This window comes from Pseudochaenichthys georgianus, chromosome 19 (assembly GCF_902827115.2).
Source record: "Pseudochaenichthys georgianus chromosome 19, fPseGeo1.2, whole genome shotgun sequence".
Lineage (NCBI taxonomy): Eukaryota > Metazoa > Chordata > Actinopteri > Perciformes > Channichthyidae > Pseudochaenichthys > Pseudochaenichthys georgianus.
Genome location: NC_047521.1, coordinates 20099981 through 20118309, shown reverse-complemented (window position 1 = coordinate 20118309; position 18329 = coordinate 20099981). Strand labels below are relative to the sequence as shown.

The following is an 18329-nucleotide window of genomic DNA, read 5'->3' as shown; positions in this document are numbered from 1 at the left end:
CAATCAAAGCCAGCCTGTGTCTGATAGACAGCCGTCCAAAGAACTGAAAAAGGAGGAGATTTGGTCCACAGTGCTTCCCTCTGTCTCTCTTCTCTCATTACACACTTCTACATTGTCCCTCAAACCTGAGACGTGATGTCCACCGAGCCTCGAGGAGAAGCCTGCAGAGAAGAAAACTTCTAAAAAGCTCCAGAAGAAGAATCTGCAGAAACAAGAACACCATGAGCAACGATGGGATACCAGAGAAGAAGAGACCTTAACTTTGGGATATGAGTTCCTTCAATGCAACGTGAGGAGGATAAGATGATCTGATGTCAAACAAACCAGTTTGAGTCGAAAAAAGACGTCATGTCTCCTGCTAAAGGAACCGGTGTCTTGGCTCTTTTCCACAGTGCCATGATAGTGATGGCACTGGTGAGTTTAATCTACTTATCCTGAGCGTGTTGGTGATTGCATTGTTGATTACTTAATTGATTGAATGGGTTTCACAACTATTGTTTAACTTTTCTTTGTTTTGTATTTACTTTCCTCTATTTGATTAAGTTTATCGACCAAGCATAGAGGGACAAATACTTTCTTTGCATTTACTTTTGGTCCCCGAAAACAATATTTGCAATCCCATTTTATTTTTTGTATTTATGATTTGTGCAACAAAGTTCTATTGGATCCTATTTCATTAGATCTTATTTGTATTGGGAATCACCTCCTTAAATGAAACAAAGCAGCAATTCTCAGTCTTAACAAAGGATTCGTTTTTATATTCTACATTTAATCTTTTCACACAGGAGCTTTATATCTTACACTATAACATGACTGAGTCAGAAATAATCCTCCCAAACTTCTGCACTTTGGGCCAAATATAGAAAATGTCATATATCTGTGACTCTCTTTGATCGTTATGTACTTCAGAAAATGTGCCAGCCGTTCACAAGCAACACTAAGCATAGAGAGTAGAGTGGTTCTTCTTTTTTTAACAAGTGAGGGGATAGCGAATAGTTTTTTTTTTTTAGCAGTATGGACCCTTTAACTAAATGCCTAACTAATACCATAGAAATAACAACAAAACTAATATAATTGTAGGATATGTTGCATCTACATTAGTGAAATGATTGATAACAACTAGGGAATTGCACAGGTAACTCACACTAAAGCGCAGAATCTCCACAATAACAAATCACCTGTGTTCTGCTTTACCTCACCTCCATCCGGGTGACCCCTTTAACCTTTCACCCACTGAAGCGTGACCCCCCCCTGCAGCTCTCAGACCACCGTCGCCTCTGAGCGCCATCTCTTTATCTTCGCCGGGTCGATCCTGAGTGTCGACCTTAGGCAGAATTACAACCTCCTGCTCAGTCAGCCCGAAAATCACTTCACATGAAGCAGAGGTCTGAGAGAGCAAATTCAATTATGACACAAAGGAGAGCTGATTGTTTTTGCTAACACTCCCTGTCCGTCAGCACAAAACCCTCCTGTGCAACGAAGGGGAACGACTTCTCCGTATTTACTTGCTTGTTTTAATTGATGGGGATATTTTGTCGAGGCCGTCTTTGTTCAACATAAAACTTCCAATATCTAATTGTGGGCAGAAATTATCGATAAGTGTTTTAATGGGATTGCCAACACAGCCAGAGTGTGTCCAGTACAAAAACAACGAGTGGATTCATCTGAATTCTCTGTATTGACTTTGGCTTCAAGTCCCCCCCCCCCAAAACAAATCACTGTTAGGAATGAGTGATACAATACTGAAAACAGTGCTCACTGCCAAGCTTATGCCAAGAATGTTAGTTATCACATATCCATCAACATGAACAAAAGTTTCCTTTGCTTAAAGTTACAATTTGAAAGATTTGCACTATCTTTTCTTTATAAGTGGTAGTTGCAGGTGGATCTCAATTCCTATAAATCAAAACAGTGTGCACCCCTTGTGATTTTTCCCGGGATTATTTCCACAGACACCATCAGTGGGCCATGAGCTCAAACCCCCATGATACCTCATTCAGCGATAAATAGAGTTTTGACAGACTGAATTCAAATCTTTGAGATTATGGCTTTAAAAGATTAAATAATTACAGAAAATAATAAATACAAGTATTCAACTTCTAGATTTAGAATCCTATTTAAAGGAATATTCTATTCACAACATGATCATTTGAATATGCATTTCTCACAAATCTCAAGAATGTATTTTCTCTCGCATGGATATATCGGGAAACTGAAACTGTCTTGAAGAATTTAAAGTGGACCTATCATGCTATATTTGAATAATATAGTGTAGGACCATACCTATATAAGGCATATTTATACTTTTTATTTTTCAAAATCCCAAACAGATCATGCATTTTAGCCATTCCTCATTTCGCTCAATTTAACACCGTCTTTTCATGGGCTGATTCTGTGAGAACAGCACCATCTACAGGCCTGGCATATGTACTACAGCGTATCCAGCGCTTTCGAACGGCAATGTCCGTGGCTGTCTCCTCCTGATTGGTGGAGTTGGCCCAATAGCCGTCGCACCACTTCTGTGACGTCATAGAAGTGTTCAAATCTGGATCAGTCTGTATCAGATCCGTTGCAGCCCCTTTTTAAGAGATTTGGGTATGGAGGAAAATAGAGAGGGTTGTGTTTTCTGACACTTGGTGAGTTTCCTGGAACACCGGGGAAACATATTCATGTATAAAAGACGTACAAAAGTGCATTTTGCGAGTAAATCAACTCTGATTGTGATGTATCACCCAAGGCTCATTTATCAAGTCAAATGCTCACTTCTTATGTGCGTTTTTGTTAAACCTTGAAAAACTGATGGTGCATTCACACTGAATGTGAATTTAAGATTTAATATATTGTTTGTGTCATTCCTGCTGCCTGTCCATTGACTCCTTTGTATTGAGCCTAAAGTTGTAAGTATCAAAATGAAAGTGCTCAGTCTTCTGAAAAACAGCCCTCATGATGGATAACGTTTATATATTACGTTATGAGATGCTTCTATTCATGCAACTTAACTATTCTACCTCTTTCCAACTTTTGCCAAGTCTCTTTCTTTGAATCTCTCTGCCTAATCGCTTCTCTCACCGCCCTCTTCTGTCGGTCAAAGGATTCTCATGTGATTTCTGTAGTTGCTAGTTTTGCTGCTCTGTTGTGAAATGTAGCCGCCAACACAGAGCTGCTTGTGTGGAGCAGCTCTCACCGGCATGGCCGAGGTCTCGAGGTAAAGACCCCCATGTGGCGAGCGGCCGCCCCTCCACTGAAAAAAAAGCAGTTTGCGAGGGATCACGACATACCGCACCCTCACAAAACTATTTCACAACACCTGGAGGCAGCACATTAGATCCTCTGGAGCAGGGATCACCAACCTTTTTTAGGGTGAGGGCTACTTTTAAAAAATAAAACAAGTCGAGGGCTACTTTTACTCCTCTTTTTTTTGTTTTTTGCAGTGTATATATTTAGCACATTTTAACATTATTATATGCTGACCTTTAACCTTTGTGTGCTGTTTGGGTCTGTGGGACCCGTTTGCAGTGTTTACTAAAAGAAAATGTTTGCAATTTAATTAATTTAACCTGCTTTATTTGGGGATGGATCTCACCTCCTCTAGGGGGGTCCTCACCGCCTCATGAGCATGCATGGAAGATTTTTTTTTTTAAATGTTGAAGTGAAATGCATCAATCTGGTGCACTTTGAGCACAACATGAATTGATGGATACAGCTCTCAACACTCACATGAAAGGGAGCTGTATTGTCAATAATCCATACATCTTTAGAATATGATCACAACCAATAACAAATCATTTAAACTTGTTTATTCTTATCTTATGTTACCTATTAGCATTCTTTCTTTTTCTTTATGCATATTTTACTAACCACTCCCCTTTTAAACTGTTTTTTTTACTGTCCTATAGTACACATTGGAATTATTTCTTACTTTATCTATATTAAATAGATAAAGGTGTGCTCTCTTTCTCTCCGTCTCTCTGTCTCTCTCTGTCTCTCTCTCTAGCTCGCTCACTCTCTCTCTCTCTGTCTCGCTCGCTCAGAAAGGCTGTGTGCTCCTCCGTGGCGATGACGGATTGCGTTAAAAAATAATAATAAACATATTTGTAAAGTGGGGACACAAAGGTGATTTCGAAAAGTGCGGGGGACATGTCCCCAGTGGAAATTACGGCATGCGTGTGTGTGCGTCAAGTGCCATAAATATATAAGTTACAACACACAGAGTAAAACTCTGCCCCTCATGTGTTGTATAGGCTGGCATGATAGGCTGTGTTCAATGGGGCTGATGTGTAGTGTAGATTCTGCCAGAAGGAAAATCAGCGGGGAGGTGACAAATTGGTTTTCTTCCCGACTGCAACGCTGGTCCCGCAAATCAAGCAAGAACGTGATTGGTCGATATTCATTGTGGGGGTGGGGGAGGGGTGTTATAGAGTTGTAGTAAGTAGATAGAGTTCGCTATGATTTAGGTTTCGTTTATGCATAGGGTAGATTCTTTTAATTACATTTCCTTTTTTATTTTGTGTATTTTATACATTTTGGATTTGCTTGGCGAGCTATTTTTAGAACATGCCCGGCGGGCGACTCACGTTGCCCCTGCGGGCGACTAAGTGCCCGCGGGCACCGTGTTGGCTACCCCTGCTCTGGAGGTTCTGCGGCAGACACATCGCCCTGTAGCTGGGAAAATACTTCAGAGGGACTTCAGTGGGTTTTCCGATGCTTTATTTGAGTAAGGTACAAATGTGACTGTCACACTGGGGAAATCCTGCATTTAAATCGTTACCTAAGTAAAAGTATGTAAGCAGGCAGTAGTGAAAGAAGAACTATATATATATATAGCCTATGTTAATAAAGTAAAAGTACTCATCATACCATAGTGTAGAAGTACTCTGTTCAAGTCCAATATCCAACATTTTATTTGAGTAAAAGTATGAAGGTATGAGTGTCAGAATATTCTATAATATTATATTAATTCTGCACACCAACCCATTTCCGATTAATATCTAATATGCTATTGGATACAAATTGGATAATAATCATAGATGCATTATTTTGACTGAGGATTTTTGACTATATTCTGCTGGGTAATTTGTTATTTCCACCAAGGGATCAATAAAGTTAATCCTAACCTCTAACTAGAAAATGCATTTCCTGCAGAAAATGCGTGTGAATGCTGTAAAGTTTAAAGTGTGTACATGTGTTGCTGAATCTAGCTGAAAATTCAGAAAAAGCTGAATATGTTATTAGTTGAATGGTCTCTAGCTGCTTTTAGCTACAAAAACCAAGTAAGTGTGTTGCTGAATTTAGCGGAGAAATGCAGAAAAGTGAAATTATTTGAATACAAATTATTACAGCTCAAATGCATTGCAATGGCTTTGTTGGAAACTTGAAAGTGAAATGTTAACTGGAAGAGTAGGAAAAATAGTGAAGAAGCTTAATATTTAAAAGAAAGGGTTTAAAAAAGGTATAAACAACAAAATGTATAGCCTCAATGTCCTGAAATAGCTGAATAAGTTAATAGTTGAATGGTTTCTGTAGCTGAAAGTAGGCTGAAGGAGTTAGATATTAAATGTAAGTAGTAGTGAATGAATGTGTATTAACAAGAGAAAACAAAGTAAAAACCAGACAGAATATTTTAACTGCACACTTTTGAACTAAAACCATACGTCACCAATAATGTATAAAATATGTGGAACGTGTTGAAGTCAGTATGAAGTCTCCATCAGACAGAAAATAATAGGCTGAGACAGTCTTTAAACGCCAGTCTGTTTGTCAGTGTTTGTTTCTGTGCTGAGCACCTAATCATAACACCTGTGTGTGAGCCCAGAGATCAAAGGTTACCATGGTGACGACGTTATCAAACACCTGTGTACGTGAGCCCAGAGATCAGTGGTTTCCAAGGAGATGTGCTGTGAAAGGAGAGCCTTTCCATTGTTCTGAATGAGAAATAAACCTCTTACATTTCTAACTATAGTTTAAAAACAGTAGCTGCTTTCGTAAAATGTCAACGCGTGGAGGATGTCAGGACCCTGACGAGCCTCTGAATCTGCTTTTTGTGTACTTTCGGGTCCATAATGTGGCATTTTTGGCAGATTTACTAAAGGTGTGCAGCTGCTGCTCTGAGGACAGATCAGGCTTGATTTACAATGGGCCCTAATGGAGACATGTTGAACGTTTTTGTCACTTCATGCCCTCAGGAGGCATTTTGTTTGATTTTTTTTCTTAATTTTTAGAGGTTTTCCTACTTTTTTCACAATAAATGATGTCCCAGGAGTGTAGGGTTTGGGAATTATGGCAGTTAAAAAAAAAAATGTAAGGCGAATTTCAAGCTCTCCTCCACTCTAGCTGTGACATCATGCACTCTAGTCTTTAACGAGCTGCGCAATACACACATGTTAAAATCTGAAGAAGGCCTCTTTACCAAGCTCCAAACTAAGTTAAATATCTCAAAAGGTATAAAGGTAAAAAACAAGAAAAGCCATAGCACACATGTCCTAAAGGAGCTGAACATTTTTATATTTGAATGGTTTCTGTAGCTGAAAGTATGTGGAAGGAGTAGCACAAGGTGTAGGTAAAAGAGGATTTGAAGGTTCCTCCCATTGAGTTACGCATGTTAAAAAAATAGTTTAAAAAGCTGAATATTTCAAAAAGTATAACATATTTTGAAAAAGTTGAAAGTTTCCCATCATGTGCTGAAAAGGCTGAATAGTTTGATATTTGAATGGTTTGTGGCTGTTGCACAGCATTCACACTAATTATAGATGATACGTTATTTGTTGGTTATATACTGTAGTGGCGTAAAAATATAATGTAGCAGAAAATGGAAATGCTCAATTAAATTACCTCAAAATTGTCACTTCAATAACTTTATTGCATCTTTCTCTACAGATCGACTCTGATGATGTCATCACCCGAGATGAGCAGATCTACGTTCTGATTGGTGCTCACGCCCGATGTGAGAGGAACATCCAGGCACAGTTGGCCCTGGTTAAAGGTTAGCGTGCTTTTTTGGATAATTGTATCCATTTAAATTAGGGACAGGACAGTGCTCAATGTAGTTATCCTGTCATTAAAAAGACTATATGAATAAAATGTAAACGTTTCCATAACATTACTTAAACATTTATATGTTGAGTTTGCCAATTAAATTCAAATAGTTTTGTTATCTTTTAAAATATTTATTTCATAGCATACCAATTGTTTCTATGAAAACAGAAGAGGTCAGGGAGTGCATGTCCAAATATGTAATCAGAAACTGTATTTATTACATCAATTATTTATTTTGGATCAGATATGGCACCCATCCAATATCCTGCTGAGCAGTATCTCTGTGATTGCAGAGATGAATTTGGGTGCAGACAAAAGCAGGTCATCATGATTTCATTCATGCAACTGATGAATTGTTTGAATGATCTATTTGGAGAGGAAAATGGAGCCCACAGTCTGAAGAAAAGTAATGTCCAAGCGAGGCGCAGCAAACATCAGATCCACAGATATCATACAAAATCCTCCAATATAAAACTATAACAATAAAAGATTTGACAGTATATATTTTAGGAAACCATAACACGTGATATTTTCTTCAATCATAACCATTCAAACCTTTTTTGAGATATTTTAATGGAGTATTTCCATGTAATGCTACTTGTTTCTTCAACTCCATGTCAGAGAAACAACATTTAACTAACAGCTCCTTTTTAATATTTCAGATTAAAGTTTTCACCCAAAACATGACAACACCAGAAGAGTGCACTAGTCATGATGCTTTTATACAGATTGAACTACCCAGTACAGTATCTAAAGTGGTCAAATGCGGATATATTTGTCTAGTATTAAAATTAAATGCTGCTTACATGTCAATGGATCAAATAAATACTCATTGAATATGAAGGAAAGCTCAAACTTTATCTTTACCTGTCTAACAGCTGTGTTCCTGTATTTGTGAAGAAGGTGACTGTGTCCCCGAGTGGGACGGGATCATCTGCTGGCCGCGGAGCAGGGCGGGTCAGCTGGTGTCAGTGCTGTGTCCAGAGTACATCTACGACTTCAACCACAGAGGTGGGTCAGCTCAGGAGACGCTAACACGCAGGAATAATGATAGAGCAGCTTAACAAGGAGGAAATAAACATTATTCAAATGAAAAATTACACTATTGCTAATGTTTTGCACTCCTGTGACCCATGCAGGACGAGCTTACCGACAGTGTGACGCGTCAGGAAACTGGGAGCAGGTTGCCAGTATTAACCGCACTTGGGCTAACTACTCCGAGTGCACCACATACCTGACCTCCAACCACAGGATTCAAGAGGAGGTACGCACGTGTGTTTGTCTACATACAAAGAGTGTTTGTCTATGGATTTTGACGGATTTTGAAATCTTTAGTGTTGCAGAATACCGCTGTTTAACCGTGTATTCAGATCCGTAGTACCAAACTGTGCAAATACTATATTCAAAATCTAAACACATCTGGAATACATGGTTTTTACTGGACACAGAAGCAATGGTAAACTGGAATCTCAAGTTGACTAAAGCTGATAAATGCACAGTAAAAAGTACCGTATTTGCTGTTGAGATGCTGTAAAGTAGAATAACAGTATAAAGCCACGTAAATTAGTAATACTTCAGCACCTAGACATACTTGGTGTCTGTTGCGAACTATTAACCATGTTTTTATTTTGCTTCAGAAGGTGTTTGAGAGACTCCACCTCATGTACACTGTCGGATATTCCATTTCTCTAGCATCGCTGTTGGTAGCCGTCTCCATCCTCTGCTATTTCAAGTAAGAAACATGAACACATCTCTTCAAAAAGCATCGGTATTCAGTCTATTGTCTACATCATCAATAACATACAAGTAAAAATATGTGTCTTTAACCCTACAGGCGGCTCCACTGCACACGCAATTACATCCACATTCACCTCTTCACCTCCTTCATAAGTCGTGCAGTCAGCATTTTCGTGAAGGACACCGTGCTCTACTCCATATCTGAAGACAGAGAGGATGACTTCAATGCATTGAAGCCCCCTATGGTGAACAATGTGTTTTAATATTTATAACCATTTATTCTGTTAACACCATAACTGTGCTGACAGCATACCGTCAAACTATTCCTTTATTATAAACAGAGCTAATGGACTTTTCATGTCAACATTTGATGGAACGTTGATGTTTCCTTCTTCTTTGTGTCCTCAGGCCGGCTGTAAAGCGGCCGTCACTCTCTTTCTTTATTTCCTGGCGACCAATCATTACTGGATCCTGGTGGAGGGGTTGTATCTTCATAGCCTCATCTTCATGGCCTTCCTCTCTGACAAGAACTACCTGTGGGCCCTCACCATCATCGGCTGGGGTGAGCTGCATCAGACCAGATACTCTGCTGTCTTACAGTGGATTAAACAAACTCACATTATCCTAATATCTCTCTCCGATCCTCCCAGGTGTTCCAGCTGTGTTCGTGTCTGTCTGGGTCAGTGCTCGAGCATCGCTGGCGGACACACAGTGAGTCTTGTGATGCTTTTCAGTGTCTTATATTACCACAAAGCTGTGTCATAATTCCTCACGTTTCCTTTTTTCTCTCTTTGCTTTCAGATGTTGGGACATCAGTGCAGGAAACCTGAAGTGGATCTATCAAGTTCCCATTCTGGCAGCTATTGTTGTAAGAAAAAATACTTTTTCAGACTATTGTATATACGGTAAATACCTTTTACACTTGGGTTGATTCTAACTGCGGCCTTACTGTACACCTCTGTCCATACAGGTGAATTTCCTCCTCTTTGTTAATATAATACGTGTACTGGCCTCTAAACTGTGGGAAACAAACACTGGTAAATTGGATCCTCGGCAGCAGTATCGGTAATATTTATTTTACTTTGAAATTCCACTGAAATGGTTTAATAGACATCCATCATTCCACACTATAGTTTTTACAAATGTTAAAAAACCACATGAATGTTGTGCTGTTTATCTTCAGGAAGCTGCTGAAGTCCACATTAGTCCTCATGCCGTTGTTTGGAGTTCACTACATGGTGTTCATGGCTCTCCCCTACACTGAGGTCACAGGGCTGCTGTGGCAGGTTCAAATGCATTACGAGATGTTCTTCAATTCATCTCAGGTCAGAAAACACAATTATAAACTCTGCATAGAATGCTGTGATTTCATGTTTAATTCAAGTGTCTATTATGACTATGATTATAACTTCGGTAACACTTTATATTAAGGTACACAAATTAACCATCAACTAGTTGTTAATTAACATGCATATTAGCAGTATATTGGCTCTTTATTAGTCATTATAAAACACTTATTAATGTCTTATTCTACATGACCATATTCTACAAGTAATAAGCCATTAGTTGAGAGTTTTTCCTCAACAACCCTCTAATTAGTGCTTATTTGTTGCAATTAAGGAAGTTGTTGTACATGAGTTTGGGTCTTAATATGCTCAATATGGGCCTAATAAGGCAGTAGTACCACAAGAATAGTAATTCTCCCATAATAACACTTAACAAATATGATATATTCTTATGTAACAAGACATGGAACTATAAGTGTTAATTGTGTCTAAATAACTCAAAATTAGGTATTTCTATCTCAGAACATGTTCCCTATTCTAAAGTGAAGTCTTGTTCATAACCAATAAGCTAGTAGTTTGACTCTAATTAGGTATTTCTATCTAATAATATGTTCCCTATTTTAAAGTGAAGTCTTGTTCATAACCAATAAGCTAGTAGTTTGACTCTAATTAGGTATTTCTATCTAATAATATGTTCCCTATTCTAAAGTGAAGTCTTGTTCATAACCAATAAGCTAGTAGTTTGACTCTAATTAGGTATTTATATCTAATAATATGTTCCCTATTCTAAAGTGAAGTCTTGTGCATAACCAATAAGCTAGTAGTTTGACTCTAATTGACCTGAACAGGTTCCCTATTCTAAAGTTGCCTCCTCTTCACACTTTGTAAATACATTATAGCATACAACTACTGAAATTAACCTCAACAGTGCATGAACAAAGTAGGCTCACGTTGAAATATCAGTTTTATTAATGAACCACTAAAGAGAGGTTCAGACACATCCCAAAACATTTCAAGTTTCTCCAAGGCTGAGAACACATGCAGCCTGTACTTTTTAACAAAAACATATTTTTAACAGAGTTTATGTATTTGTGATCATACTGTGTGACCTGCTTGTATGTACTTACACAATAGGTGTACTATTCTTTCGATGTGTTGTACTATCTCAGTGTGAACATAGATTAAACAGCAAGCCAAACTCCGAGAGCCAGGGAATGAGCAGCCATGCTCCTTTATTGACTTTTGCAGTCCACTGACATTCAAACGGAGTGAAACTAGGGATGTCCCGATCACCTTTTTTTGCTCCCGATCCGATTCCGATCATTTGATTTTGACAATCTGCCGATACCGATTTTTCCCGATCCGATCTTTATGCAATGAGAAAAAAAAGGTAACAGATAACGGCTGGTCATCCAACGCGATGAATTCAGCTATCTTGGCTGTTGTTTTTTTGGCCTTTTCACTGTTCTGGGGCAGTTTCTCTTTCCTTTTGAAAGTCTCTGAAAGTGTCGGTTGTGTCAGTGCCGTTACCTGAGTGGCCGCTGTGTACTCGTCGTGTTGTTGTTGGTGTTTGTTTCTCAGGTAGCGTATTAGATTGGTCGTGTTGAACGTAGCTCTGTTCTTTCCACCACGCGTAACCTCCACCTTGCAAACATTGCATCTGGCTGTTACACTGCCTTCGCTTTCAATTTTATAATACTTCCAAACTCCTGACATTTTCTCTGTCCCAACTCCCGAGTCACCAGCTGAACGTAGCCTCTCGTTAGCTTACTGCTACTAGTAGACACTGCGCCCACTCTGTTGCCAGATTTGAGAGAAATAAGCAACCAGGTCTGAAAACAAGCCCAAAAGAAGCAACACATACATGATGTTGTGTCATTTTAAACCAAAACTAAGGCCTCAGGATGACTTTAAGACGTGAACATGGTCATTTTAGTTTTGTAACATAAAATAATAATAAAAAAATAAAAAATCCCGATCCCCGATTTTTTCCCTCCGATCTTTTGAAAATCATGTGATCGGCTCCGATCCCCGATCACGTGATCGGGACATCTCTAAGTGAAACTATAAAACAGAAGTTACAAGGCACTTAATGATCTCATACATGCAAGAGTAACATACACAGATTAACACATAGGACCGCTAAGTGTAAACAAGGTAAATATAGCTAATGCTAGCTAGCTGTGAAATAAGCATGTATACTTACAGGCTAGTATGGCTAACGAATGCTAACGCATTTTCTCATTGAGTTTAAACATCTCCAAATGTCATCACATAAATACAATACATGTTACTAATCCTTACAGTGTAAGTGTAAGGCTTACACTTACAGTCATTGCTTTCTGACGGACTTGACCCTTTTACTCTTCAGGTTGCATAGGGAAATTAGAAGCAGTCTACTGCCATGCTATTCAGTTCACTTTCTCCTACTTCCTGTACCCGGTTTCCTGTCTAACCTTCAGTACACATTTTACAAAAATATAAATGTGCAAATATGAAACATACAGGTCAATATCACCTTGCTATTGGTAGCTGAACTGTCAATACCCCAACAACATATTCTTAGATATAAATACCTAATTTTGAGTTATTTAGACACAATTAACACTTATAGTTTCATGTCTTGTTCCATAAGAATAGATCATATTTGTTAAGTGTTATTATGGGAGAATTACTATTCTTGTGGTACTACAGCATTATTAGGCCCATATTGAGCAGAGCATATTAAGACCCAAACTCATGTACAACAACTTCCTTACTTGCAACAAATAAGCACTAATTAGAGGGTTATTGAGGAAAAACTCTCAACTAATGGCTTATTACTTGTAGGATATGGTCATGTAGAATAAGGCATTAATAAGTGTTTTATAACGACTAATAAAGAGCCAATATACTGCTAATATGCATGTTAATTAACAACTAGTTGATGGTTAATTTGTGTACCTTAATATAAAGTGTTACCATAACTTCTATTGAAATGCTTTAAAAAAGTGTTAGAGTGCTAAATCCAGAAATACTATCTCAGGGTTGTACTATGAGGCAACATTTCTGATAACCTGAACTCGTGAAAAAAATCTTTCAAGGATTTATTACATTACATTGCATTTAGCTGACGCTTTTATCCAAAGCGACATACAATAAGTGCGTTCGACCAACAAAATACAAACTTGAAGAAAACAGAATCATATAAGTGCATCCCGTTTCATAGAGCAAAAACATTTCAAGTGCTACTCAACTGGCTTTAGATAAGCCAGTCCTTTATTAGTATATAAGTGCTTTGTTAATAGTTCTATCGCTCGAAGTGGAGTCGAAAGAGATGAGTTTTCAGTCTGCGCCGGAAGGTGTGTAAGCTATCTGCTGTCCTGATGTCAATGGGGAGCTCATTCCACCATTTTGGTGCTAGGATAGGAAACCCACGTGTTTTTGCTGATGGGAACTTGGGTCCCCTTCGCAGCGAGGGTGCAGCGAGCCGTTTGGTTGATGCAGAGCGGAGTGCACGTGCTGGGGTGTACGGTTTAACCATGTCCTGGATGTAGGAAGGGCGAGATCCATTCGCAGGATGGTACGCAAGTACCATTGTCTTGAAGTGGATTCTAGCAGTTACCGGAAGCCAGTGGAGGGAGCGGAGGAGCGGCGTGGTGTGAGAGAATTTAGGAAGGTTGAAGACCAGACGAGCCGCTGCATTCTGGATGAGCTGCAGAGGTCGGATGGCACATGCTGGTAGACCAGCCAGGAGGGAGTTGCAGTAGTCTAGGCGTGAGATGATGAGAGCCTGGACCAGAACCTGCGTGGCTTTCTGGGTCAGCTGGGGACGTATCCTCCTGATGTTGTAAAGCGTGTATCTGCAGCAGCGGGTTGTAGCAGCGATGTTTGCAGTGAAGGACAGGTTGTTATCTAGGATCACACCCAGATTCCTTGCAGTCTGAGTCGGGGAAACAACAGAGGTGCCGATGTTGATTGTTAGGTCAAGAGTGGGACAATCTTTTCCCGGAAGGAAAAGCAGTTCAGTCTTGTCAAGGTTGAGCTTGAGGTGATGAGCAGACATCCACTGAGAGATGTCAGCTAGACAAGCAGAGATGCGTGCGACGACCTGGGTCTCTGAGCGGGGAAAGGACAGAATTAATTGGGTGTCGTCAGCGTAGCAGTGGTATGAAAAACCATGCGGGCTAATGACAGATCCGAGCGAGTTTGTGTACAAGGAGAAGAGGAGGGGACCGAGAACAGAGCCCTGAGGGACCCCTGTAGTTAATTGACATTTATATTTTATACATGTTATTTTAACCCATTTCAAGTGTGTGTTATTACATTTTAAACAATACACTTATTTGCTTTTTGCCAACTAAAATATATATACCACACATGGTCTGTGTGGTAAACATTGCGTTTCAGCCAGCAGTTGTTAGCTTAGCTTAGCATAAAGACTGTGCCATGATGTTTTGTTTATTAACTGAATCACGTTTTTTCAGGGCTTTTTTGTGGCATTCATCTACTGCTTCTGCAATGGAGAGGTAATGAATCAGTTACTTTTGAAAAGCAGATGTACTCTAATAATAAATGAAACAAATATAACTTTCTGTCTGTCTCCCTACTTCTGTTCTCAGGTGCGGGCAGAGGTAAAGAAGGCGTGGTTAAGACGCAGCCTCGCTCTGGACCTCAAGCAGAAAGCCAAGATGACCAGCAGCGGAGGCAGCTGTTACTATGGCGGCATGATGTCTCACACCACCACACACAGCGTCAGTCTGTCTGCTGCCAACCCCCGGGCTCTGTCCTCAGGGGGAGCCTCGGGCGGCGGGGCAGGGGTCAGGCCGCCACGCCACGGCTCCCTCCACCCGCAGAGCAGCCTGCCTGGATACGTGCCCGGTGATGCTGAGACCCCCGGCCCCCAGCAGGAGCTAATAGTGAGGAAACCAGCCGGGACGGAGACGGGGGTTTTTTCCAGGCACACCAGAGCCAGCAAGGGAAATCGTGACAGCAAAACTCATGGAGCACCTGAGGCACAAAACCCAGGAGCAGAAGATCCAGACAGCAGCTTATCTCTGAAAGAGCTGGAGACCATCCTGTGAATGTTTTCAGTATTTGAGAGATGAGCATAAATGAAGAAGTCATTTCTACAAATCTCTTTGTTGTTTTGTAAGACTGACGACCTACATGACATTTTTAGGGTTTACTTGTGTTGGGATTGTTTTGTCAAGGTCAGGAAAAAACGTTAAGTCTCAACTTTTTTGTTCGTCATTTATTTATACAACTAAAGGTAGAAAGGCAAGGGGGGGAAAGAGAGGGGAATACTTCGGGAAAATCGGATTTTTACCTGTGTTGCTTCAGTATGGACTGGCAAAACTTTGAACATGGAGTCCTTGAAGGGCTCAGAAAAATGGATGACTACAATTCCATGACAGCTATTTGCTCATGGAAATTTTGTGAATTTATCAAAAACTGAGCAGAGCTTATTATAAGGAATCACTCTGTACATTTTCATTGTTATGAGGATGATACTCAACTATATTTATCCATCAAGCCTGATGAAACCAACCATCTAAATACAAAACATGGATGACCTTACATTTTTTTTATGTTAAACACGGCCAAAACTGAAGTTATTGTACTCAGCCCAGTTAAGTCGCTTCAGCTGATTCAAAATGCTGCGGCTCGTGTACTAACCAGAGTTAGGAAAAAGGACCACATTACTCCTGTTCTGGCTGCCTTACACTGGCTCCCTATAGAACACAGGATATAATTTAAAATTCTTCTTCTCGCCTACAAAGCCCTTAATGGGCAGGCGCCATCTTACCTTAAATAACTCATTATACCCTACTGTCATTATACCCTACTGTCCTACTTGCATTCCAAGAATGCAGGGTTGTTGGTTGTTCCTAGAGTCTCTAAAAGCACAATGGGAGCCGGCAGTCGTTGCTGATCCTGTTGCTATGGTCCTGGATTCTGGATCCTGAGTCCTGGATCCTGAGTCCTGGATTTTGAGTCGTGGCTGAACCTGTCACTGTGGTCCTGCCTGACTCATCATACTACTTCCCTGATGGCTCCCTCCTGGGTTCATCTTATTATTATACACACATGCATTTCCAAACATTTGGACTACCTATGTTGTAAATGTATTATCTTTTCAATTTACACACGGCATCTATTGCACGTCTGTCCGTCCTGGGAGAGGGATCCCTCCTCTGTTGCTCTCCCTGAGGTTTCTCCCATTTTCCCCTTTAAATTGTGAGGTTTCTTTGGAAGTTTTTCCTTGTACGATGTGAGGGTCAAAGGACAGATGGTGTCGTATTGTCATACTTATATTCTGTACAAACTGTGAAGACCACTGAGACAAATGTAACATTTGTGATATTGGGCTATAATGATTGATTGATGAGCTTGTTTTTTGCTTACCAATGGTCTTAGGTCATTTTTTTGTAGGTAGAACTACCATCACATAAAATATGAGCAGAGGAACACAAACACATTTTAGAAAATGACACTGAAGGCCTTTTCTCATTACAGAGTATAAAATCAGGATTGTATGCAAGACTTGTTGTGAATCTTTTTAATAACATCTCACTGTAAATGGACTGAACGTGTATTTATATGCTTTTAAATGATGTCAACAGAGTTCGATAATCTGTGAGGATAATGAAGAATCTGTAGGGAATAAAGAAAAGTCAAAGGCAGGACCTGGATGTTTACACAGGAAGACTTTTCGGTGATATTTCTCCCTCTTCACATCTTTCCTGTGTTGGATTTTCCAGGCCAGACTGGCTGACCCCTGTGTGTGTGTGTGTGTGTGTGTGTGTGTGTGTGTGTGTGTGTGTGTGTGTGTGTGTGTGTGTGTGTGTGTGTGTGTGTGTGTGTGTGTGTGTGTGTGTGTGTGTGTGTGTGTGTGTGTGTGTGTGTGTGTGTGTGTGTGTGTGTGTGTGTGTGTGTGTGTGTGTGTGTGTGTGTGTGTGTGTGTGTGTGTGTGTGTGTGTGTGTGTGTGTGTGTGTGTGTGTGTGTGTGTGTGTGTGTGTGTGAACTCTGTCTATCAATCTGCTGTAGCAATCTTAAATGAAAAACACCACGGCCCCATGACTTTACATCACATCCATTAACCCTAAGGGTCTAGTTTACGGTATAATGAAGTTAAGTCTCATATTGTGTCAGACATTTAAAAGAAATGGGGTATTTACTGACACATTTGATGTCTTGGACCAAAACATTAAAATATCTGAAGCTTGTGTTAACCACAGACCTTTTCTCAGGCATCTAACTAAAAACACAAAACATTTAATGCTAACTCTTTTCCAGATGTTAAGACTAATTACTTCAGAACTCTATATACTTATCATTCAGCAGTGTCCAGACAGCTTGTCTAGACAGCGTATGTTTCTCTGTTGTCAATATTGTAAATACAGCCATATTTATCAGCCTGACTGGACCCTAAGGGCTGACACAAACCTTCTGCCCCTCGCAGGCCAAACCCCAGCCCCTTCCTCCCTGTAACCTCTGCCCCGACCGCCCTCGCAACACCGTCCAGAATTTCACACTTTGTCCTCAGGATCTGACTTCGAGCTTCAGGAACCTGAGCTCTTTAAAGACTTCGAGCATGAGTGACAAAACCTGCAGAACAAGGTAAACACACAGGGAATTGAACCTGCACATTTCTGGGCTGGTTATAAAATAGAGAAAAATATAAAGCGTAAGATTATTTTAGTTTTTTTTTTAGGAGTATGCATTGAAATGAGAAAAGTGAATCAAATAAAACTGAACTAAAATGAATGGGGGTGATTTATTTACCACTTGTTAGCCCTATGTGTTTTCAAGGCAATGCACACATTTACGGCATACTGGTACTTCAGGATGTAAAAGTAAAATCAAAAAGGTTTTTCAGTTTTCTTAATTCTTTATTTAACCTGGTATGTCCTATTGAAGTTTGGAACCCGTTTTTAAAGAAAAAGTTTTCCAAAGACAACCAAATAAAGGTTACAAACAACACAATAAAAGATTAAGAGATTAGAGAGATTAAGATTTAATGTCAAGAGATTGAATAATGTGATATAAACAGAAAGGCTATAAAAGGCGAAATTAAGAATGCAATTTTAAATCATGTAGTTAACAATGGTCATCACGTCTGCCAGAGATATCAGATTCATTTCTTTGATTTCCTCCTGCAGACTATCTCTATAAGTGGCTGGAGCAGAAAACCTGGAGGCTTTGTCTCCTCTCTCTGTCGGGACAATATGGTGAGACACTGTGTACAAAAGAGGTGTCACCATTACTGGAGGCAATAATGAGAAGTATAA

The 18329-nt window shown here is 39.8% G+C and overlaps 1 protein-coding gene across 2 annotated transcripts; it reads left to right on the top strand.

Annotated features, from left to right (window-relative positions):
• The first annotated feature begins 94 nt into the window (after positions 1 to 94).
• Positions 95 to 16796, top strand: pth3r (parathyroid hormone 3 receptor). Of its 2 annotated transcripts, none has more exons than XM_034108023.2 (13): positions 95 to 414; positions 6874 to 6979; positions 7933 to 8043; positions 8172 to 8296; positions 8673 to 8764; positions 8867 to 9014; positions 9178 to 9331; positions 9420 to 9480; positions 9571 to 9637; positions 9740 to 9834; positions 9953 to 10094; positions 14522 to 14563; positions 14657 to 16796. In XM_034108023.2, the coding sequence occupies exons 1-13, from the start codon at positions 349 to 351 to the stop codon at positions 15116 to 15118; spliced, it is 1671 nt and encodes a 556-aa protein (XP_033963914.1). In that variant the 5' UTR covers positions 95 to 348; the 3' UTR covers positions 15119 to 16796. The 2 variants fall into 2 exon arrangements, with proteins under 2 accessions (XP_033963914.1, XP_033963913.1); XM_034108022.2 differs by having other exon boundaries at positions 8670 to 8764.
• Positions 16797 to 18329: the final 1533 nt, after the last annotated feature.